Genomic DNA, 25,297 nt, shown 5'->3' on the forward strand with positions numbered 1-25,297 from the left:
TCTTTTAACAGTTGGATCATCTACTTCTTCCCCATCCCAACACGAAAGAAAGAGAAAGAAAAGAAAAGAAAGAAAGGAAGGAAGGAGGGAGGGAGGAAGGGAGGAAAAAGAAAGAAAACCTCCAAGAATAGCTATTCTGTGCATTTACATATGAGACACACCTAGGGTTAAAGAGAAAAGTGCCAGAGGGGAAGAATAATACTTGAGCAATCACCACACAAAAGTTGTTTATATTTATTTAATGCTAAGAACACAGATATCCGAAAGAAGAGACAGACGTTAAGAAAATTTTCTTCTCAACAGGATTTTGATCATAAAAACTAGTTGTTCAAATCTCTAAAACTGAAGATGACACATATCTCGAAAAACACAAAACGTATTTTTCTCTCTTACCTGAATTAGCCTGAGACCCCCTAAACACTCTCTTTAAGAGATACCAATACTCAAGTCGTGCAAAGACACTGTACCCGTAGTGTTTCAACCATAAAAGCAACACCTGGTTTATACAGGACGAAAATAAGATAAAGGCATGGAGAACAATGTGAAGTTTCTAGAACTCAGAGAAAATCGAGGTGACCAGAGGTCAGGTGAACAAGCTGCAAAGCAGGGCGCTCGGAGCACAGGCACTGAATGTGGAGCGGTCACTGGTAGGAGGGATACAGTGCGGTATCTCTCACAGCCAACATATTCACCGAGGCTCTGGTGACATTCCCGGGATGAAAACCGAGGTAGTTCTCAGTCAGGAACGTTCTCCTGGACAGCATGGCCAGCATGTGGTTGAGCCGGGACCTGATGCCAGCAAAGTGAAACTGGCGCTCTTGGTTCAAGTTCCTAAAGGAGTCTCGCAAACCCAGATCCAAGTGGGGGGTGCCCCAGAACTTGGCATGTCCAGCAGGGACAAAGTCAGTGGCTCTGCCGGACGCCTGGGAGCCCAGGGAGCTTGCCACGGAGCCCTGGGAGGACAGAGAGGAGGAAGACCTTAAACTGGGAGATCTTGACACAGACATCCTGGACACTGGTGAACCTTCTTTAGACTGGGTGCCCTGAGAAAAGAGAACGTTCTCGTCCACATCAGTCTGGGTGGTGGCCGACATGGACCGAACCACAGTTTGGGAGCTCGTCGCTCTGGTGGTGACTGCGGTCTGGGTCCCAGCACAGGCCATAGGAGCACTGGCCTGAGTCCCCGCATCACTCACACTCACTGCTGGCACCTCCTCTCCCAGCTCTGTCTGAGTCGCAGCATCGGTCATCGTCCTGCTGTCTGGTTTGTCCCTGCAGCTGTTGAAGTCGTTCTCGTCACTGACGGTGGAGGACTCGGAGTCACGGCGCTTGGCCTCTGCCCCACCCTCGGTGGGCACCTCGCACCCCAGCTCAGCCTTCTTGGGGGTGCTTGAGAGCCGGGCCAGCCGCAGGCGCAGCAGGCTGCCCAACGTGAGCTCCTTAGACAGGGGCTTCGGGTCGATCAGATGGTCAAACTTGCCGCTGATCCGGAAGTTGGACAGCAGCTTGGAGCTGATGGGCTTCGACTGTGCATACAGGATCCGGAACTCCAGATCAAAGTGTTCAACCACTTGGCCAGACAGGATGACCAAGTTACTGCTATTTAATTTGCCATCTGTCCACGTAAAACTTAAGGATTAAAAACAAACACAGAGAAGCTGGTAAGGGCGAGAAATCTCCTTACTGTTTACTTACTGTCAAACTGAACGATAAAGCCCAGATATGCTGGTCCAGGAGTCACAGCTCTGTGACAGCATACCCCCCGCACAGCGTAAATTCAACCAGCCTCACCCCAGTGTACAACACGTGTGTGCATTACAAGAAGTGAAAAGGCACTAAGACCTACATCTCCACAGCCTCAGAGTTCCTAAAAACTAGAAGGGGCTTTAAAAACATTTAGGCCAGGGGCGCCTGGGTGGCTCAGTGGGTTAAGCCACTGCCTTCGGCTCAGGTCATGATCTCAGGGTCCTGGGATCGAGTCCCACATGGGGCTCTCAGCTCAGCAGGGGAGGCTGCTTCCCTCTCCCTCTCTCTCTACCTGCCTCTCTGCCTACTTGTGATCTCTGTCAAATAAATAAATAAAACCTTTAAAAAAAAAAATATTTAGGCCAGGGCCCTCATTTTAGAAGTGCGGAAAGTAGCTAGTGATGTCACAGTGGGAAGCTAGTGGGAGACCCTAGACTAGACCCCCATCCTTAAATACTGCTGGTGCTCTGCTCCTCTGATACCGCCATTTTCAAAGGGAGACCGTATTGTCATTCTAAGGATGATGCTGTTGCTCTGAGCACACTGGGTCAGGGATGCACCCAAGGTGGGCACGTGACCTACTGAGGACCAAGTAATTTTTCAAGGACTGATGTCAGCGCAAACAGAAAGGCTCTCTCACTAACAGCTGCGTAAGGAAGCCTGGATCCTCACCTACAAAGGGATAAGCCTGACTGAGAGGAAAGATCAGCTAGAGAAAAGCAGAACCAGGGACAATATTCTGATAAACATGCCCTCCAAATCAAGACGAGCTAAAAACCAATGCACCTTTCTATGCTTCCAAGTTATGGAACTCAATAATTCTATTTTGCATAAAGTAGTTTGAGCCTGCTTCTGCACTCGCAGTCACCCCACTGATAAAGAAGTTTGTATCAAGAATAGGATTTTTTTTTTAACTTTTCTAAAGATTTCTTTTATTTATTTGCCAGAGAGAAAGAGAGAGAGCACAAGCAGGGGGAACAGCAGGCAGAGATGCAGGCTCCCTGTTTGATTGAGCCAGATGTGGGACTCGATCCCAGGACCCTGGGATCATGACCTGAGCCAAAAGCAGACGCTTAATGACTGAATCACCCAGGCATCCCAAGAACAAGATATTTTAAATGAGATCATAAAACATAATATCAGCTCTGTCTCTGGCAACCTAGAATCCCTGCTGATGCAAATTCTACCTTGAGAACTGCCATCTGAGAAGAAGGATTCTTTTGGAAACCCTCTATGAGGGTTGATATTGAAAACCCTCAATCATGCAAACAAGAAACCTACCTAACACCAGGATTATGAAATGTCCTCAATAAATAGAAGCCATCTTCCTCACCCTTATCCTCAATGGTAGCATATTTTTTTTTTTAGACAGAGTCATGTAATTTTTATATCTTATGTTTTAGAAGAGCCAAAAACCATTTGAGACTAAGTTTGTATAATATAGATGAAACCTATTTTGGATGAAAATCCAGTTTTCTCCAGTTATTTATAAACGTCTCATGAAAGGAGGTCTCAAGGAAGAGCACGAGTTTTGTTCTGAGCAATGATGGTACTGTCTGCGAAGACGGGCATCGTGAGTTTCTTGATCTGACCACTTTGGCTACCACAACCCTTTCCATGTCCAACTTTACCGTGGGCTGACACGTGATTATCACCCAGAGATGCGTGTGTCTTCAAAAACGAGGCTCTCTTTTTTAAGCTCACGACATACTTCGTGCATACCACCATTCTAACACACAGACACACCACCATCAGGGCCACCTAAATAAACACAGTGTAGCTTAACTTCCAGAGATCTGTGTCAACCGCTCATCATCTCCACCCTCTTCAACATCCCGGCACCCTACCATAAGGTGCCACTGCCAAGGTGAGACTCCAAAGGTGGGGCCAGAAATAGGGACCAGGACTTTCTAGACTAAAGCACTAGGTTAAAAGGCTTAAAGGAAGGTGAAGGCGTTAAGCACAAGGTGAGAGCTTCGGCTCTGCCCTCCACACTGACGCCAAGGCCTGTGACCACCCTTACCTGCAAATGAGCAGCTGGGATGAGGGACAGGGGGAGGTCAAAGGCCCCAACGAACAGGATTTGAGTCTGCTCCTGTCACTGGTAACCCCCGATTCAGCCACTTAAGACCTGGCTGAGGTTAGAATTATGGACTCATTCCCTGGGGATCTCTAAGCAAGTTTCAATGTCTGCACTTTGGTTTTGTGGCCCATAGGGCAGGGGAGGTGAGCCCACACGACTGACGTAATCACACCCACAGATGTGCAACTCTCGGATACTTGGCCACCAAGGCTCACATTGCGAGGAAAAAGTGGTTTTTATCTTAAATAACATGCACCATCTACAAAGGCTAGAGCAGCATACATGGGCAGGCTAGAGACTTACCTATAGGAGCCTGTAGCCACTCGAATGCCATCAATCAGTGTGAACTTCTCGTGAACCTGCCCAACTATCTTAGTTCCCGACCTTGCATAGTAAGTATTTCCGGTAATGGTCCGAACGGTCATCAGCTGTCGGCAGGGAACGGGAGAAAAAAGAAACAAACAGTCCAGTGAGCAAACGATAAAGAGGGCTTGGTTTACGATTCCCAGACAGGCACTCTAATTGGCAAAGGAGGGGTCCCCGGGCCCCGTCGGGAACGGCATACGGGCACGTGAGCCAGCAGCGTTCAGGATTCAAGGAATGCGACCTCAGTGAGTCCGTCTTTCTGGTGTGCCCTTTGCTCACACTGAATTCTGAGACTCTTGGTTCAGGGGCACATGTATGTGTTCAAAAAGAAGACTCACTGTTGGTGATAGGACACAACAGAAACCAAGAAATGATTTTGAAACAAAATGTGGGGGATAAAATCATCAAAGAAAACACGCTAGTAATAGATGTCATTTTAACAAAGGCTTAAAGAAGCTAGGCTGCTATTTCTCCTACTCTTTTATTTAATGGTAGTTAAATATTTAAGTTTATGAAGTTATGTTAAGTTATGAAATGAAAGGTTTATTCATCGGTAATGAGTAATAGCCCACCCTCACTTACCCCACATCCTGAGTAAGGAGAACAGGACAAGCCTTCTCTAACACGGGACTTCTGAGGCTGAAACACGCATATCCCATGGGGCTAAATCAGCAATGTCACATCTCTTATAAGAACGAATTTACCAGAAGAGCACCAGTATACTGGGACCCCATGGTGCCTATGTGGGCATAACTCTCCTTGTAAAATGACACATGGAAACCTATATCCAATGGTTTGTACAGTACCAAGAGCATCTGCATTCTTTGGGGCAAATCAGCACTGGGTGAACTATATACTTTTAGAAATCTCACATGAGGGTGCCTGGGTGTCTCAGTCAGTTAAGCATCTGCCTTCCACTAAGGCCATGATCCCAGGGTCCTGGGATCGAGTCCCGCATTGGGCACTCTGCTCAGTGGGGCACCTGCTTCCCCCTCTCCCTCGGCCTGCTGCTCCCCCTGCTTGTATACTCTCTCTGTGTCAAATAAAATCTTAAAAAAAAAAAAAAAAAGGAATCTTACATGATTCAAATGAAATGCTTAAGATATTGGTTCAATTCTCTCCTTCATTCCACAAAGTCCCCAGGATATGCTGAGCCTTGAGACAACACAGATAATAGGCATGTTCCTTACCTTTAAGGACTAGGAGTAAAACCCTACATCCACACAGAAACCTGTGCACAAAGATTCATAGCAACTTTCTTCATAATAACACAAAACTAGACACTGCCCTGAAGCCCTTCAGTGGGTGATGGGTCAAACAAACCATGGGACAGCCATACCACATGACATGACTCAACAGGAGAAACAACAAACTGTGGTCACACACAACAATTGGGGCGGATATGAAGGGCGTTGTGCGGCATGAAAAAAGCCAATCTCAAAAGGTCATGGACCAGGTGCCTGGGCGGCACAGTCGGTTAAGCGGCCAACCCTTGGTTTCGACGAGGATCATGATCTCAGGGTGGTGAGATCGAGCCCCACATCCGGCTCCGTGCTGAGGGCAGACTGCTTCAGGGTCTCTCTCTCCCTCACCTTCTGCCCCTCCCCCGTCTTGTTTGCGCCCACGTGCGAGCGTACTTTCTCTCTCTAAAATATATAAATGAATCTAAAAAAAAGTCACACGCTGTATGATTCCATTTATAGACCATGCTCTAAATGAAAAAATTATAGACACGGGGAACAAATTACTGGTTGCCAGGGGTTAAAAATCAGGAGGAGGGCACAGAGAGGGGAGCAGATGGGACCATAATGGTAGCAAGAGGGAGATCACTGTGACAGAACAGTCCTGTATCCTGATGGCAGTAGGACAGTTCTGTATTGTGATGGCAGTGGTGGGTACACATATGTCCACGTGAGATGAAATGGCACAGAACTACAGACACATGTTGTACGATCCCCATTTCTGGGCTTTGATTTTGTACTCTAAGTTACTCAAGATGTAACCCCGGGGGGGGAAACTGGGTGAAGGACACATGGAAATCTCTATCTACCTTTGCAGCTTCTTTAACTCTGTCATTATTTCAAAATACAAACAAAAGCCAAACCAAAAACACTATGGTATGACATAGCATCACTTCTGTGGTCTGACCAAAACACATAATCTGAACTTGGCCATGAGGCAACATCAGACAAACCCAAGTTCTACAGAAAACTGGCTAGTGTTCTTCAAAAGCATCAAGACCATAAAAGTCAAAGGAAGACAGAGGAACAGTTGCAGATGAGAGGATGCTAAGGAGACATGACAACCCAAGGCAACCCAGTGCCTCCCTGACCTCCTGTTTCAGCTGCTGCTGGGTCATGTGGCTGGCTCCAAACTCCAATTCTACCTCTAACACGAAAAGTGCTTTGTAACTACCTAATTAAACCCAATCCTGATCCTCATTAGGGAAAACCACCGCCAGGAACTCTGCGGGAAGTTAAATGGCCAAGTTTTGTAGACCAAGTGACTTGATAATAAGAAGGTGGTAAGCTGATGTCCACTATGCACGAAGCCTACGGTACCAAAGCCCAAATTCCTAGTTCAGTTTGTTTACTGCTTTCTTCCCAGCACCTAGAACAGTAAGTGGCTCAGACAGGTCTGCACATAGGTGATTAACCAAGTGGATGAATTAAGTCCCAAAGCTCATGGCTCACACTAAGATGCTTGATTTAAAAAGATGAATGACAAATAGGATTTTTCTTGCCTCCTCCCACTACAGAGAATCAGCTAGGTGACTCATGTCACCTTATATTTAAATACTTGAGCTCAAATTACTTCTAGGCTCAGCGCAAAGGACATAAAAAGCCTTATAAGAACGAGAACCGAGCGGCACCTGGGTAGCTCAGGTCATGATCCTAGAGTGTGGGGATTGGGCCCCGTGTGGGGCTCCCTGCTCAGTGGGAAGTCTGCTTCTCCCTCTGCCTCCGCCCCCGCTTGTGCTCTTTCTCTCTCAATCTGTCTCTAATAAATAAATAAAATCTTAGGAAAAAAAAAAAAAAAAAAAAGAATGTCACCCGAGAGGCAGCACGTGACGGTGATCAGGAGCAGCCCGGCTGGGGCAGGCAGGTGCACTGATGGGGAGTCACACCCCTGGCCCACTCCTTTCTACTGGCAAGTGCTGGGCTCTCTGTGCCACCTCCTGGGAGCTGAGACAGGGCTGCAGTGAGGACTGAGTTGCCTCACATTTGTCAGGAAGCTAGGACAGGACAGAGCAGTGCCCAGGACAGAGCAGGGGCCCTGTCGGCGGTGGGCCTGCCGGTGCTACCGACAAAAGCCGCACCTTCAAGGTAGCCTCCTGCTTCCAAGTGTTGGGCTCCCACTTAGGAGGGAGCACGACACGAGAGGCGAGCCAAGGTCTGAGTCCTGACTCTGTGGTTTCTTTTTATTTTTTCCCTAGTCATGGTGGTGATTTATTTTTTTATTTATTTAAATTCCATTAACATGGATAATAGCTAGTATATTGTTAGTTTCAAAGGTAGAGGTCAAGGACTCATCAGTCTTACGTAACACCCAGTGTGCATCACATCATGTCCTCCTTAACGTCCATCCCCAGCCACCCTATCCCCCTGCCCCACTCCCCTCCAGCGACTCTCAGTCTGTCTCCTGTGATTAAGAGTCTCTTATGGTTTGTCTCCCTTTCTGGTTTCATCTTATTTTTCCCTCCCTTCCTCTATGTTCCTCTGTTTTGTTCTTAAATCCCACATGAGTGAAATTATATGATAGTTTTCTTTCTCTGATTGATCTATTTCGCTTAACATAATACCCTCCAGTTCCATCCACATTGTTGTAAATGGCAAGATTTCATTCTTTTTGATGGCTAATACACCTGTGTGTGTGTGTGTGTGTGTGTGTGTGTGTGTGTCTACCACAACTTCTTTATCCATTCATCTGCTGATGGACATCTAGGTTCTTTCCATAGTTTGGCTATTGTGGACATTGCTGTTATAAACATTGGGGTGCAAGTGCCCCTTTGGATCACTCCACTTGTATTTTGGGAGCATGTACCCAGTAGTGCAATTGCTGGGTCACAGGGTAGATCTTTAACTTTTTGAGGTACCTACATATAGTTTTCCAGAGTGACTGCACCAGCTTGCCTTTCCTGTGATTTCCTTTCCATGAGACTTTAGGCAAATGGCTTTGCTCATGGCCTCAGTTGCCTCTCCTGTCATGGGGAATCCCCTGCCCACCACCGTACAGACCACATGGGTCTTGGTCGCTCGGTCATTACTGCCGACTGCGGGGAGACTGGAAACGTGTAACGCAAACCTTCTCCTGCTCGGGGTGCACTTTCAGATCCATGCACATGTCCAGAAACTGCGAGAGCAGGGCCTGGTCCAGAAGGATGTAGACAGCGACTCCCTGTTTCCGACTTATTTCCTGCAGGTCCCTGAAGATGTCGATGTCTGTGAAAACATCCATCACCACCGCGATCACCTGCAGAGGGAGACAGCAGAGGGCAGAGCGAGAGGTCAGGTCCCGGCAACACCAGCTTGCAGCTTGCTGCGCAGACTCGGGAGCCCATCCAGAGCCTGGGAAGGATCAATCCACCCCTTCTCCTTCTGTGCTATCCGTTTGCCCCCAACCACGGACGCCTCCATCTCCAAAGACACTCGGGCCACTGTACCCTACACATCTGGACTTGGCCCAGCTGAGCCTCCCAACTGCCTCCCAGCCACGGTCCCCCGTGCTGCCCTGGCACAGTCCGATCTTCTCCCTAAGAGCATGGCTCCATTCATGCCTGCTGTTCAATGTTCCCACACTCAGCATCCGACCACAGTTCACAGCGGCCTTGGCCATGCAGCCCCAGGCAAATTACAGTCATTTGCAAGGTCTGGTCCTGAGTCTGCGAAAAGGCGTGTCGTCCAAACTACATGACAAGGTTACATGAAGTGCAAGGTACAAAAGATCCCTCAAGTTATCTCTTCGTTGATTCCCTTCCTCAGGCCAGAGTAGGAGCCGTCCAGACAGTTCAACACAGGGAGGCACCTGCCAGCTCCTGGCTCTCCCCGCTGGAGAGAGGCTGCTCCAGGCACCAAGCCTCTGCAGTTTAAGATCGGGGACGTGAGTGAAGTCCTGGCAGGCTGTGGGGGGTGTCAGAACGTGCAGGCTTAGCTCAAGCCCCTGAAAACCGGGCCAGAGCCAGGGCCTGGAACTAAGGGCACAGCTCCTGAGCCACCGTTAGGAGCAGCCTGGGTGGGAAGGGGGTCTCCCTCCTCCTCACTTCAACAGTGAGAACTTGTGTCTCCTAGGGCCACATTCATTCCTTTTCTGAAGGGGAAGATAATTTATTTATGGGTCTCACAACTTCTGTTGTGACCCTGGGATGGGATGGATTTGGCTCTGTGGTCCCAGAGGACTCAAGACAGCACCTGATAGTCACGACCCCTTAAAGGAGGTGGGTGTTCAAGAAGCAACACGGAGACAAAGAGGAGATTCTGCGGTCTTTCTCCAACACCCCAGTCTCACCTACCAGGATGAGGGGCCACAAAACACCAGCTCCCAGGAAGTCGCTGGTATGAGGAGTCTGGGAAGACTAATTGCTCTCTCTGGCTGCCTTCCCTACTCCAAGCCCCCCAACCCCACCGTGTTGATGAAGCCCCAGCTGTTGAGCTACTCTTGAGGGAGGGTTTGGCTAAAATCCCCTGGACACAATAATTTAAAAAATAAGTGTTCTTTTTTCTTTTCTCTTTTTTTTTAAAGTAGGCTCCATGCCCACAGTGGGACTTGAACTCACAACCCTAAGATTGACAGTTACATTTTCTACTGAGTGAGCCAGCCAGGCACCCCAAAAATGAGTGTTCTCTAGGAACTGGTGGCATCATCAGAACTTTGCAGGCTCCCATGAGGCTTTCTGCATCCCACGTGGAGTTGTAGCCATCCCACTAATGCAGGTCGCCTAACACAGTGTGCAAAAGGCAGAAAGGCCTGGGCACTGAGCCCAGCTCTGAGCTCACGAGCAGAGGTGGGGTGTGGGATGCAGGCAGGCAGAGTGATGAGGCAGTTACACTGGGGAAATTGAGAGCAGGAGGAGACCTCCCTTGCTGGGCAGACGTGCTACAGGCACTCTAACATCCACCAAAGAACAGGGGGATTCCTGGAGGAAAAGGCCTTTGAGCTGAACCACAAACAAGGACCCCATTTGGACAGGGGAGAAGTGAAGAGGAGGGCATTCGAGCAGGAAGCCAGGTGGTGGCAGAGGAAGAGGCAGGAAATGACAGGGTAGGGGCCAGCGTGGCTGGACCTGGCTGAGAGGCATACACATGTGAACCAGGTCGTGGAGGGCCTGAGGGCCAACCATAGAGTCACCACCACAGGGGCAATGGAGGGGGTGGTTTAAGAAGAGTAAGGAGGGGGCGCCTGAGTGGCTGTTGGCTAAGTGTCTGCCTTTGGCTCAGGTCATGATCCCAGGGGTCAAGCCCTGTGGTTGGCTCCCTGTTCAGCAAGGAGTCTGCTTCTCCCTCTTGCTTCTCCCCCCTGCTCATGCTCTCATATGTTCTCTTTCTCTCTCAAATGAATAAAAATTTAAAAAAAAAAAAAAAGAAAGAAAGAAAGAACAAGAAGAGTTAGGAGTTCCAGGGGCACCTGGGTGGCTCAGCTGATTGAGTGGCCGACTCTTGATTTCAGCTCAGGTCATGATCTCAGGGTTGTGGGATCGAGTCCCACATCAGGCTCCATGCCCGCCCTAAGATTCTCTTTCTCCCTCTCCCTCTACTCATCCCGCTACCTTAAAAAAAAAAAAAAATACAGTAAGGAGTTTGAAGTGGCCAACCCAACAGGACAGAAGTGGGTGCTAGAAGATAGTTTGGTGTAGGTTGAAGATCCGTCCCTGCTCCCGCAACCCAGAAAGCACTTAGACATTATTTTTCAGGTTCAGCAATGCTCAGGGCTAATGACTGGAGAAGGAAGAAAAATCGGTGACAGAGGCTTCCACGACGGGCCAGGAAGGAAGCAATGAGGGTTGCAGAGAAGGGAAGGAAAGGGGTCCATGTAAGAGCCAGGCGATGGGCTATGCAGGTGGGGACAGGGGTGCAGTGGGGGGAAGCAGAGGCCCACTCACCTCCACGCAAACAGGAACCAAGCAACGCAATTGAGAGGCTATGGGAAGGCATCAGGAGGCCTTCACAGGGGATGTGAATGTTCTCACTTAGGACTGTGTGCAGAGCTCACTAGAGAAAGCTATGGGAAGACAAATCTAGGGTCAATCCCTGTCCTCAAGAAACCCAGGCCAGTGAGGTACACGGGCAATGCCCAATAGGACAGGGCTGATGGACTGGCATGCAAGTTGCCCGTGGAAGGGACTAAGGAACACTGCCAGGCTGGCTGGCTTAGAAAGGGGTGGAGGGGGACGCCTGGGTGGCTCAGTCAGTTAAGTGCCTGCTTTCGGCTCAGGTCATGATCCCAGGGTCCTGGGATCGAGTCCTGTATCGGGCTCCTTGCTCAATGGGGAACCTACTTCTCTCTCTCCCTCTGCTGCTCCCCTTGCTTGTGCTCTCTTTCTGACAAATAAATAAAGTCTTTAAAATTTTTAAAAAGAGCGTTGCTGGAGGCAGGGACCCAGGAGCAGGGCCAGAGTATAAGGCACCTGCCAAATTAGACTTTGATTCACCCCTTCACAAAACGACTGTACAAACACCACCTTTGTTAGCTGGTGATTAAGTATTTCATCTGCTCTTAATTTCATCGCTTGGTTTTAAAGCCCCAGCCTTTCCTGTGTGTGTGCAAAATAATCGGATTTGAACGCTAAGTGCTTAGAGGGAGGAGGGAGGTGTTTCTCCTCTAACTTCCCTACACCCAACAGCTCCTCCTCTCTCGCCAGAGCAGAAGGCTTGCAATGGAGGAACAGCCTGCGTGGGAAAGGGTTCATCCTGCCTGCCTTCGAGACCCCGCCCCACGCCCCTAGACTCTCCCCACGCTAGCCCCCGGCAATCAAGTCCTGCTAGACTAAACTAGACCGGAGGCTTCTCAGTTTCTGAAGGGACGGTCTCTACACTGAGCTCAGCAATGACCTGGACTCCTTCACTGGCCAGCTGAGTGCCTGCTTTCCAAGGCCAGACCCGCATCCCAGGGACTGGTGTTCCTCCTGCAGGCTGCTGGGCCCTGGAAGGATACAACTTGGAACTGGTCACTGTTCCCACTCCGAGGCGATGGGACTATGCTTTATGACACAAGGGAGAGACACATCTGGAATGCGGCATCCCATGCCCACCAAGGCCCCACACAGTCACCGTGGGCATTGCCCTATCCTGGCCTGTGCTGGAAAGGGCCAGCCCAGTCTCTTAGGGCTAGAAATTTCTGCAAGAGGTGACTTTTGAGAGTCTGTTCAAAGTCAACCCCCACCTGCAACTCAGTGCGAATCAGTCATTACATGGTACCCAGGGAGGAAACATCCAGCTGCCAAAAGCTGCCTCCCAGTACCCCACAGTCCCTGTGTCTCTCCAGCCACATCTAGAGCAGCCACACCTTTGTCGAGTCCCATGCCATCCTCAAAGGTGACAGCCCTCCCCCTGTCACTCCCACTGCCCTTTGATGACGTAATCGAGGGACCCAGTGAATCCACAGCTACGCGGCAGCAACTGCGGTGCTATTCTCGGTCTCTGGCTTTCTTGCACAAAAGCTCTGAGGAGATAGCTAGAGAGGTCAAAACCCCAGTAATTATCTCCGATTTCCTGATGAGAAAAATGAAGCTGGGAGTGGTTAGGTAACTTGTTCCCAGTGACACACGTAAGCCAAGGCGGGAGCTGGAATCTTAGCCCAGGCCCGGGCGACTCCAGAGCCACCCATTAGAAGAGCGTGAGATGAAACAGTATTCCAAACAGTCCAAGTTTCAGTGTCCAAGGGACCGAGACTTGCAACGCTTCCTGAAAGGATCGGTAGAGTGTTTTACAAAGGGGACGGGATGGAGCCCATCAGAGGGGGATTCCTAGGAACATGAAACAGTTCACAGAACGAACGTTGAGGAAGCTTGTGACGCCTTTAGCACATCCATACCTTCCCTCTGCGGGTGGCCCTACCGACTAATCCAGAATGGACTAAGTCAGGAAACCTCGGGGGCACAGACATCGTGTGGACAGACCGCAGGGGTGGACCTGGGCACGGATGCCGGCTCCTCCACTTTCGAGCACCACGGAGCCTCTGGCAAGCTACCGAAGTTCTGCGGCCTTCCATGCCTGCAAAGACTACTCTTGGCCCATAGGGTCTGCAGCGGGTTCAGTCCGGAGATAGCCAGTTAGCTCCCTGCACACAAGAAGCCCTCCCACGGCAGCGTGCGTGTCTGACCCCCATTCTGCCGCCATCCCTGGGCTGGTCGTTCCACCTGAGCTCAGTGCCCCTGACACAAGGTCCCTTCCAGCTCTGCGGTCTGACTCACGCACCATCCACGGGTAGGGCTGGGCCCTGACCAGGCCCCTGAGCCTCAGGGGGCCACTCACTCCAGCTCGTCCCCTGTGAGAAGTAGAATGTTCACGTCCATCACCCCTTCCTCCTGTGCCTCAGCTTCCCTCCCTCCCCATCCACAGCCAGAAAGCAAGACACGTGTGCAACATGCCTGGAATTCTACCCAGGGTCTGTGCACATTCCAAGATGCCTCGGCCTGCCCAGCAGTCACCAACAGCCCGTGTGCTGCACGCCCCACATCACCACGTGAGCCTCAGACCCTTTTCCTTCAGTTCCCCGGTGCCCCTGCCGGGGGCTTCCAGACACCCTCCTGCTCACAAAGCAAAAGACACCTTTTCTCCCCATTCGTTACAGGTTGTAATGGAATGGAAACCACGTCCTTGAAATTTCTTAAAAATGTTTTAATAACTTGGTATTATCTTCAGGGTTTAGCAACACACACAAAAAAGTAAAACTGTCCCCAGGGAATCCTATGTTTGCTTGTACGTGTTTTTTTCCCTCCATCTCCTAGCTGCTCTCATACAAATAACCATTTCAGCCCCGGTCTACAGCATGGCACAGGCCTGTCCGGAAAGGCATGGGGCAGTGCCCACCCCCTGCTGGCCCTGGTGGCGGCGGTATCTCCTTGGTCATGTTCCAGCATGAGGTACCTAGGCCATCCGGGCTTTTAGAAAGAAAAAGCATCCAGAAGGGTTTGGGGGATGAAGGGGGCTACCGTTCTGAGTTATTTTTGTTATACTTATGTAAAGCATTTACCCAGGTGCAAAGTCCGCTCTACAAACCAGGGCACTCTCAGAGTCCCCGAGCTCCCATCCTCGTCCCTTGTGCCTCCTTCCCCTTCCTCCTCTCTCCATTACGATAAGGATTTTCATCCGTTCTTGAATGGTCCTCCACGTTCCTAAATACAAATAAGTACACCCATGTACACAGGCACACACTTCTTTGCCGTAAACATGTAACACCTGTTTACTATAACGACAGATAAAAGCAGCATGTGATACACAGCGCTCTAGAGCAGCGCCGATCAACAGAACCTTCGAGGGCACAGAAACGTTCTCGCTCTGTGCCATCCGCGTGGTAGCCACTAGCCACCGGTGCAGACGCAATACTTGAAATACAGCTAATGAGACAGAGGAACTGAATTTTTCGTATTTCACTTTAATTCATATAAACTGAAACAGCCACAGACGGCTAAAGGTGACCTTCCTGGCTGGGGCAGCTCCAGACACTTAGTCACAGGAAATAGAACAGGTCCTTGCTCCTTCCTTCGAGCTGCAGGGGACCCCACTCTGTAGACGGGTCAGTGCGCTTCCCCCTCTGCTGAGGGCCACTTCTGCTCCTCCGGTCTCTCGCTACCGTAAATCCGCCTCAAACAAACAGCCTACGGCACGTGTCTATTCAGGCTTTTGCCAGCGTGTCTCTGGGACAGACACACAGACGTGGAGTTGTTGTGTTGAAGGATAAAATCAAGTGAAATGCTGCTGGGTATTGCCAACCCCCCGCCCCAACGGGTTCTATCATTTTCATCAGGACTTTTAAAAAGCCCGCATACCCAGTAATTTTTGTGTGTGAGAGAACTGATCCCATATCCATAAAGGACCCAGAAAGATCCTGCAGCCTCTCTGCTGTCTGATGGACGTCAGGTGAAAAGAACGAAGGAAAAGCAGAGCAGAGGGCGGCTGCAGGGCTGGGGGCGGGGGGAGTCACTGCAATGGGGACAGAGCCGCAGCATGGGAAGACGACACAGTTCTGAGTAGACAGTAGCGATGGCTACACGATGTGACTTAATGGCACTTCACGGTAAAATGGTAAATGTGGTGTATTTTACCACAGTTTGAAAAAAGAAAGAGGGGCGCCTGGGTGGCTCAGTGGGTTAAAGCCTCTGCCTTCGGCTCAGGTCATGATCTCAGGGTCCTAGGATTGAGACCCGCATTGGGCTCTCTGCACAGCAGGGAGCCTGCTTCCACCTCTCTCTCTGCCTGCGTCTCTGCCTACTTGTGATCTCTGTCAAATAAATAAATAAAAATCTTTAAAAAAAAAAGAACTGGCTGACAATTCCAAAATCCTTCACATGACCCAAAAGAAGAGAGAAAAAGCAGCCACGCTGTCTGGTGGGGCACATCCTAAAATTGTACATCAGCTAGGCCTTCTGAGCCAGCGGTTCTCAACGAGGGGCAATTTCCTTCCCCCAGAGACATTTGGCGATTTTTTTTTTTAAGATTTTATTCACATATTTATTTGACAGAGAGAAAGAGAGCGCATGCACGTACAAGCATAAGTAGCAGGCAGAGCAAGAGGGAGAAGCAGGCTCCCCACTGAGCAGGGAGCCTGACACAGGCCTCGATCCCAGGACCCGGAGATCATGACCTGAGCTTCAGCAGACACTTAATGACTGAGCCACCCAGGTACCCCTTGGCAATTTCTTTAAATTCTGGTAAAATACATGATCAATCTGCCACCCTCATTATTTTCAAGTGTATTTTTAAAGGCATTAATTACATTCACAACGTTGTGTGATCATCACCACTATCTGCTTCCAAAACTTTGTCATCACTCCAAACAGAAACTCTGTAACCTTTAAGCCATAGCTCCCTATCTCCCCTTGGGAGACTTTTGAATGTCCTGACTATTGGGGGTGGGGGTTGTGTGCTTCTGGTATCTAGTGGGGGAGTCCAGGGACGCTGCTCAGGGTCAGCCCTCAGGACAAAAGAATTACCTGGTCCAAAGTATCAACAGTAGTGATGTTGAGGAAGCCTGCTCTGGACTGACCGGGGCACCCGGAGCAGGAACTGATCACATGGCACAGCTTCTGTCATAACCAGAGGATCGTTAAGCAAGATCAGGGGGCCCTAATTCTGATCCACCCGCACGCATGCCAGCGGTCTCCAGCCGATTTCTCAGCGGCCACTCCTCCTGGCAGGACCCTTCGTCAACACAAGCCCTGCTTCTACTAATGCCCAGTTATCAAAAGGATGCCCAAGGGTGCATCACAGCACAAGCTTTTTCAGAACAGAAGCAGATGTGGAGAACAATGCCTCTGAGGAGTGTGGACCCTCCTGGCAGAATGAGCTTTGCCCCTGAACTCCCATTCAAACACCAGAAATACCCCCAGGGCCACCGCAGAAAGCCGTCACCAATCAAGGGCAAGAGGCGCTTCCACAGGGAAGGTCTCTACTCCCGCCTGACTTGTGGGGGCCGGAGCCCAGCCACACACGGATTCGCAGGGCAACAGAGACAAAGACCAAAATGATTCATCGACAAATACAGCGGCACAGGGAAAGACTCGGGGGTAGGTGTGTCCGGGAAACAAATCCTGTTCAGTTCAAAATTATTCTCAAAATTCCTTAGGAAGCCAACCGCTCAGTTCTCCGGTTCCAGAGCACGATTTCTCCCAGGTGTGGCGAAGCTCAGCTGGGCGCCAGGTCAGCAATCAGCCCATGTTCACCAGCCCTGCTGCACGTACGGCATGCGTGTTTTAGACGCTGTCCCTCACTCATGTGGCAGGATGCCCACATTTTGAAAGGCGCCCAGAAACTGAGCCAATGGAGGGCCTGCAGATGCACAGCCCCGGGCACACCTACCCTGGGACAAGAACTCACTGAGTGGAAAGGCAGGTGGAATCGCCCGCACTGTTTCGTCATCGCTGGCCTGCCCTGCCCCTCCCCGCCAGCTGTGCCAGACACCTACCTGCCGCAAGAGGCCTAGGTGAGGACAAAACCCAGCTGAAAACCAGCCATCTGCGCCGCAAAGCTAGGATTAGACACCGCCATGCACCAAGTGACCCCAGTTTCCTGTTTCTTGTATCCGGACCACTCCAGCCTTCTTCCCAAAAAGTGCAGAAGTATCAATACTGCCCTAGTCATTTTCCTGGTTTATAGGATAGGCGACACGGAAATAAACAGTCCAAATCTTCAGAAACTTAAAAAACCTTCAGCCTGTTGAAGCCTGCCAAGGGGCCAGTCCTCCCGCACGGCAGGGAATGCACAAGCAGCAACGGTTATGAGCGCAGGCTCTGGGGCTAGGCAGGCGGGCTGGAGCCCAGCAGGGCGCCCCACCAACTGTGGTCTTGGGCAAGTTAAGTGCCTGGTCTCTGCTTAATGTGGCCTCCTCCTACCCTCTACCCTCTGGCCTGGCAAGCCCCAGGCATCCTTCTGGACCCAGCTCCAAGTTCACTGCCTCGCCTGACTCTTTCTTCAACTCTTCCCCTGCTGTCTGTAGCAACCTCCCCATCCATTCCACCAGCAGACTGTCAACTCTCAAGTGTAAGCATCACATCCTTCACCTGTGGCCCCGGGCCCTGGCACAGCACCTGATACACAATAGGTGCTGAATGAGCAAGCAATTTGGCATCTGGCAGAGATACTGAAAATGCTAAAGAGATGTAAAGGTAATGTACCACCTTTCTCCATTAAAATCGCCCAGGTTCCCAATACAGAATCTTAAAGATATGAGCGTGTAGCTAGACTAGCACACAGACCACGGCAGGAGGTCCTACCTTGGACCGCCAGTATTACAGAATGCCCCCGGCACAAAGGGGAGTCTGAGCACCAGCCTCAAGCCCCTTCCAAGGCCAGCACGTGACTTGATAGACAGTTTTCCCCCTGGCCTCAGCTCCAGTGCCCCTTCACCACCAATAAAGAGTGGAGCTGGGCAAGAGGTTAAGGCAATTCCTCCCTCTCTTTCATGGAGACATGTTCATTAATTACTCTTTTAAGTTCCAAGTGCCCAAACTTTCCTCCTGGAGGTGAGCTCTGGAAATGCACCCCACCATTGTGCCTTTCTTTGTCTTTTTAATTTTCTCAAGGATCTGCTCTAAAAAAAGGACCTTCAGCATATCCAAAGCACTGTGCATACCCACCACACCTACAACCCCAAAGGCAAGGCACTAGCCCACATTTCCCTCTACTCAGTGCAAGCCCACTGTCAGGAGAAGAACAGCCAGAATCAAGAACACCGTTGAGAGTTGAGCCTTGTTCCTGGACTTGACAATTTTCAGCCTGACCTGATGCAGATTTCAGAAGCCACAGTCAGACACACTCAGGTACCAGCCCTACTGAGTCTACCCATGGCCTGGGGCTTTACCTGCCCTGTCCCTCGCACAGCCGGCAGCCAGGAAGATGAGCACTGCCAGTCAGCAATCAAGGTGGCAGCTAACTAGGTGTCTGCCGCCACATCCACCCGGCCCCCACCACCTTGTATGTTGCATCCTCTCTCCCAAACCCCTAGATACCCAGCACCCTGAAGCAGCTTCCCACCCCACCCACACTAAGAGGGCAATAGCACCAAAACTTGAGCAGCCCCCCGACCCCAACACAGCCCCCCATTCAGGGAAAGAGCAATTTCTCCTCTGGTCTACCGGCTGGAGGGAAAGGGGCAGGGTTCTCACTTTGCCACTGGAATGTATTTGCTTTCTACAACATAAGACGCAGAGCTGTGACCAGCAATAACAGACTCCTAACACCCCATAGTTGCTGCTGAGTGCAATCTTGCTGGAATTTTTCGCTAGGGAATGCACTTCTTAGGAGATGGGATCCAGGGTTGGCTGACGGCCAGGAAAATTAGCAGTCTGGTTTGGTTTTAACTGAAACGTGGAACTAAAAGTGTTTCTGGCCCCCTCCCCCAGGGGAGGTGACTATCAAGGAGTTGGATCTCGGACACAGCTCTCATCCTTGGGTGCTGAGGCTTCTCCCGATGTCCCTGTGATCCGAGGGAAGGCACGCAGAGTGGGAAGAGCCGGGGGTTCCCAGGACCACCCGGCCCGCGCTGCCAGCCGGCCTGTTTCCCGTTCTTGAGAGGGCCTCCCGTTCGCCCTGGGGCCCGAGGCGGGCGGCTCACCTCCCGCGCGGAGCGGAGCTGCTGGCGCAGCGCATCCTTACAGCCGTAGGGGCCGCCGGCGCCCGCGCCGCGGGGCTGGAAGTGCGCCTCGACGCGCGTGGCGCCGCGATAGGCGCCCCGGTAGAAGGCGGGCCAGCCGAGCTCCAGCAGCGGCGGCTCCAGGTCCGACTGCTCCGGAAAGTAGGTGCCGGACGAGCAGTCGTGCGACGAGCCGAAGGAGTCCTCGGCCTCCGCTGCCGCGCCCTCCTGGCCGGGCCGCTCGGCCGCCCGCAGGATAGCGCGCACTTCGTCGGGGTTCAGGAAGCGGCCCAGGCGCTCGCGCCGCAGGAAGGCCTCGAAGGCGCCGTGGCCGCCCGCCACCAGCTCCTCCAGCGCCAGGCGCCGCGCCTCGCTGTACAGCTCGGCCGGGTTGGGCGGCCCGCACGGCGACAGGCAGGCGGCGGGCAGCTCGTCCAGACCGTCGGGGCGCAGAGCCATAGCTTCGCTCGCACGGGACCAACCGCACCGGGTTCGGGCGAGCGCGGGCGTGTCGGCCGCTTTATAGGCACCTTTGAATCTAACCGGCCCGCGTCCCGGCCCTCCCATTGGCTGCCACCCTTAACGGCGGAGTCCCGGCGCAGCGCACGCCGCCGCGGCTCCGCCCCCTGACCTGCCATTGGCTGCACCGCAGCCCGGCCTCACCCCCCGGCGCCTCCGCGCTGCCTGCGGGCCGGGGGCGAGTCTCATCGCCTTCCAGGGTCGCTGCGTGGAATTTCAGCGTGGAGACTCCACGCCTTCTCCGATCGGTAGTTCCCGCTGCCGGCCTGCGGAGACCCGAACGGTTCAGGGTCAGCTAGAGAGGGGTTGCCGAGCCCTAGTGGCGGTGCTGCCCGGGGCGCCGGCAGCACAGGGCCCGCAACCCGAGCTGAAGCCGGAGAGGCCGGACCCCGCCGTCCTAGCGCGCCCCCTGCTGGCCACGCTGCTCCCGGGCATTCGGAGCTCGGGTGTGTGACCGGTCCTGCCGCTTTCATCCCCGGCATTGAAATCATTCGTAAATTCCTTCAAAAATACCGACCCATCATACGCCCTACTCCTTTGATTACACCTTCAGGTAGCTCTCCCTTTTCTCATTCCATCAGCTTTTTGGCCTGGCAAAACCCCAACCCTAGTTAAACCCCACTCTCCACCTGCTGGGGAGAAGAAAACACAACCTGTGCCTTAAATTCATGATATCAAGTGGGTCCTTAAGGTTGCCTGCTAGCCTACATTTCCCTCATTCATTCTATCTTTTCCTCTCTTTCTTACTCTTATTTCACTGAGAAAATAGAAGCAGTCGGAGAGAACTTCCCACGTGCTTCCCCCACCTCTGCCTACCCGTCTACACCTCTGCCCACATACTGGTCCTTCTGTTACTACCAATGAACTGTCCCTGCGGCTAACACCAATCCTTCCATTTGGGCATTTGCTGCCAGTCCCGCTACTATTAACCTATATCCCTACAGCAATTCTTTCCTGGATCGCCGGTTTCCCTTCCTACCAGTATACAAACATGCCGGAATATTTTTCGTCTTACATCCACTCTCTCTTGACCTTACATTCCTCTAGAGCTTCCTCTTATAGCATAAAACCTGAAACCAGTTGTACCCAGTTTTCCTCCCATTCTTTCCTGAACTGGTCCAAACAGGCTATGCCTCCACTTCTCAGCCAAAACCTCTTACCAAGACCATCGGGAACTCCACCACAGCGCTAAATCCAAGAGTCAGTTTTCAGGCCACATTTTCTTTGTGTAAATGCGAAAGCAAACGTACAACTTTAAAGTGCTTCTTCATAATTGTGAGAGGTTACCATTATTATCTGAAAACCAGTAAACACTTAAAATTGATGATTGCCCATTGCTGCAAAGATAAATCCTCTATTTTCCCATCCCCTCCCTATTCCCACCTATCTGTGAAGTTTTTCAAGCCTGAGTGTGGTTGCCTTGCATCCATGTGTTCCTGCTCTGGCATTCAATATCCAGTATATATATTGGATGTTGAATATGTGTGTGTGCCTGTGTGTGCATTATGGGGCTCCATGTTATTCCAATGGGAACATTTGATAAAGTGAAGGTCATTCCCAATCACCCTTCTTTTCTGGAATTCCTTGGTTTTCACCATCCCCCAGTCTAGAAAGACACCTCCATGTCTGAGCCCTCAGAGCTCCCTCTGTTTTAGGGCCCTCCCGGGAGAGCCCTCTGTGGTGGGGACAGGGACCAGGAGCCCTCCCAGGCCCTCTGTCCAGGGATCACCTCCTTGCGAATTCAAATCAGCATGATTCAAGGGAGCTCACGGCAATGACCACAGCCAACGCTAGCAGGTGTTATTAAAAGGGATTTAATAATCTTAATTAAAAACTCTCAACAGTGAATTCTGTCACAGGCCTTGGCAGCTAGAAGCAACTCCAGGGGATGCCCCTTCGGGGTGTGGTTGAGCCACGGTCTCGGATCGAGGCCCACCACTGCCACGTGGCAAGGAGCTCCCTGGAAGTTACTTCAGTACAATATCAAAGATCTGCAAGGAATTTTTTTTTAAAAAAAGTTTTAAATATATTAGACTCTCTTGATTGCCATTTTTACACAAAGCTGCTGATACAGTATACAGAGTTTTAACTTTTTTTCACATAAAATACATTTTTCTTAAATGTTCTCTGTACATCAGTGGCTTCTGGTCTGGTGAATTATTGCGGAGGGCTGGGGGTCTGCAGACTTTTCCTCAGTGCATGGGGCCAGGCCCCGCAGTGCAGCTCTTGCAATGCCCGGGGGAACAGGCCCTCTGGTGAACTGGCCAACAAGAGTCTCCTGCCAAGGAGAGGACTACAGCTTCTGGCAAAGGAGGTCACTTAGGCAGTCAACCACTGACCACAGGACCCTCTGCTCTTACATGCACCGGGGCGGGGAAGGCTGTCCCCAGGCCACAATAGAAAGAGTTAAATATAGTCCTGGGTAGCTCGTTAAAAACTGCCCTTCTGGAAAGTGCCCCAGTATTCTGCTCTGGGAAAGCAAGTGGGAAAGAGAGCTCAAGATCGAAAGGGATCTGACACCAGTCACCAAAATGGTCTCATGTTATCACAAAGCCAGCAAACCATGGTGGGGCAGGACAGGGGACACCCCCTGGGAGCTTTCCTACACTCGCTGAAATTGACCAAACAGTGCGGAGCAGTTTCATCGCTGCTGCATATTTGATGGAGAATAATACCCTGAACTCCTCAGTAGAGCTGGGTCTAGGGTTTATTCAACTTCCCTGCGTTCTTGCCAGGAACTCACTACCTGATGATGGCCACCAGTTTTCAGTGGTTTTTGGGCACAGGGTGGGAACAAAGGCCAGAGCTCCACCGTGAGCCACGTGGCACATGCTTTGGAAGTAGCCTCCTTTCATCCGCCTGGTCTCGGAGGGAGTTGAGCCTCCAGCAGACCTTGCTAGCTTTCTTCAAGCTCCTTGAGCCACACCCACCGGGAGGAGAGGCAGACCCGAGGAAAGGCTTCAGTGTTAAAGGAGAAGTTCCTCGCCTCCCATCATCCATCAGTGGGGCAGGGGGACTCCGTAACAAATAAGCAAAAATGAACAAGAGACAAGAGTTTCAGAACTTGAGATGCACTCGACAGCAAATCCCAGACTCTCAGTTCTTCTACATACTGACCTCAAACCGCTATTACACAGTGCCCCAAAGATGCTGGCCCAAAGGCAGCTATCCCTGAAAGTTCCAGACAGACTTGGAAGGTGTCTCCCTCGAACTCAAGATCCAGCATCTGCAATAGTAGCAAATGTTATCCAGGGATGGCCACAGCAGCCATTTCCCCGCTGATGAGTTTTGTACTCTAGGGATTCTAGGAGCTAGAAGCTGGGTTGAAGCTGGACTAGGATATGGTCACTCTGTCTCAAGTAAATTGAATGGGGCTGCTGACAGTCATGTTCCTCCACGGATGCAAACTGTAAAACGGGGTCTCCTCACCCTGTCTTGTTCCTCCTTTACCCCCAGAACCTAACATAGTGCTTGGTAGGTCTCAGCTACTCCATAAACTACGTCAGCAAATAAACAAGTCACCCCGACCCCACCTTGTCCCTCAACACCAAGGAGACCCTTAGGGAAAGTTCCCCAGGTTCCTGAAGCCCTAATAGGGAATGGCTTACCCCGACTGAAAATGAGAGCTGAAATGCCTGGGAGTCTGTAGTCGGCTCCTGTCGGGGAATCAGCTAGGATTCCCGGCCTTCCAGGTGGGGTGTGAATGGCCCAGGAGGCAACCAGTGAGGGGAAAGGAGGGAATGGCCAGAAGGGCTGGCTCAGCGTGGGTAGTGAGCGCCTTCAGTCTCTGGCTCCCGAGCATACAGATCAGGAAACCTGCCCGGCCCCCTCCTGGGAGTGTATGGCTTCTTCTGCTTGCAGCTTATGTTTGCTCCAGAGGAATTCAAGGTCAGTCAAATCTGAACACTGTTCTAAAGCCAAAGGTGTGTGTGTTCTGGATCATCCCCTGCCCGGCTCCAGCCCCAGGCTGACACGATGGAGAGCCAGCCCCAGATGCCAGGGCCGCAGGAGGCATCGTGCCTGCCTGTCTGCAGCCTCCTGAGCTGCCCCTCTACCCTAGACTGGGTCTGTCCTGGAGCTGGGGTGGGGCTGGCCTGGCGTTGTGACCCTCCCTGCACCCAGGAGCCACCAAGCGCACAGTGACGCCACTGAGCCTTTTGCTCTCTGGTCCAGCTGCCCTGCTCCTGGTAAAGCATCCGCCAGGCCCCTGGGATCCAGCTCCCTTTCTGGGCTATGGGGCCATGGAGGCCACAGCGGGGACGGGGACTGATAAACAGCATACCCCATCACTAGAATTGTGGCACCAGTGGGGGGGGGGGCTCCTCCAGCCTCAGCCCCCTCCCTCTGGTCCAGGGGCCCCTCAGGGAGAATTTCTCATAGGCTCAGAAAGAAGATTAGAAGGAACCCAGAGTGGTCCCCTGAATCCCGGAATCAGGACTAGGGGATGCCTTCAGAGCTCTAAGGAGGTAGTTTCAGGACAAATAAAAGGCGCAGGGCAGGGGACAAACCTGCTGCTTATTAAGTACACCAGTAGGTTCTGGCTGAGCCTGTGGACAGCAGTTTCAAGGGGGCTCTTGAGAAGATGCAGGAGAGAGGCGGTGGGCAGCCTGCCCTCCCCAGTGTTAGGGAGATCATGGCTGTGAAGCTGTTGAGCCGTGGGAAGGTCCAACTCCAGCCCCACCACCGCTCTCCTGAATGCAGTGCAGGGTGTTGGCCGTGGGCACCTTGGATTTGCAGCCATGCGGTGTCACCACTCCCATGACAGCATGCTGGGAGCCCCTGGGCCCGGCAGGATCTCACAAGGGCCACCTGGCAGACTTGTCTTACCAAGCATTCCAGAAAAGGCAAAGCTGGGCCGGGGGTCCTGAGCATTGACTCTGGGAGGAGTTGGGGGCTTCCAGCGTCCCCCACTGCTCACTCTGATGGCTCAGGCTGAGGAAGCCTAGCTGACTGAGGCTGGACTGAAGCCACCTGAATATTCACAAAGATGGCCCAAGGCACTGGGCTCGGTCACAGCCACTAGAGATGCTCACAGAAATTAACACCAACTCACTCCTCGCCCTCGAAAGCCCTTCCAGCACAAGCTACATGTTTCCGACACCAGTCAGGAAAGCCCAGTGATCATGATGCTACCCAGGAAAGAAAGCAAGAAAGCAAGTTTAGTTATCTCCCACCTGGAGTCCTGCAGCCTAAGAGAATTCTTTTATCAAGTGCACTTTTGGACACACTAAATTTGTTCCCCCTTCCCTCTAATTTTTGATACTTCCATCCAGAAGTAAAATGTGACTTAGATTATTC

At 51.7% G+C, this 25,297-nt stretch overlaps 1 protein-coding gene across 1 annotated transcript; it reads right to left on the reverse strand.

Annotated features, from left to right (window-relative positions):
* Positions 1 to 218: 218 nt before the first annotated feature.
* On the reverse strand, positions 219 to 19,951 carry FAM83D (family with sequence similarity 83 member D). Its single transcript, XM_032845804.1, has 4 exons — positions 19,463 to 19,951; positions 8,501 to 8,668; positions 4,133 to 4,257; positions 219 to 1,629 (listed from the first exon to the last, which is right to left on the reverse strand). The coding sequence occupies exons 1-4, from the start codon at positions 19,937 to 19,939 to the stop codon at positions 642 to 644; spliced, it is 1,758 nt and encodes a 585-aa protein (XP_032701695.1). The 5' UTR covers positions 19,940 to 19,951; the 3' UTR covers positions 219 to 641.
* Positions 19,952 to 25,297: the final 5,346 nt, after the last annotated feature.

The sequence above is a fragment of the Lontra canadensis genome, unplaced genomic scaffold (assembly GCF_010015895.1).
Source record: "Lontra canadensis isolate GAN:19392208 unplaced genomic scaffold, GSC_riverotter_1.0 scaffold169, whole genome shotgun sequence".
Lineage (NCBI taxonomy): Eukaryota > Metazoa > Chordata > Mammalia > Carnivora > Mustelidae > Lontra > Lontra canadensis.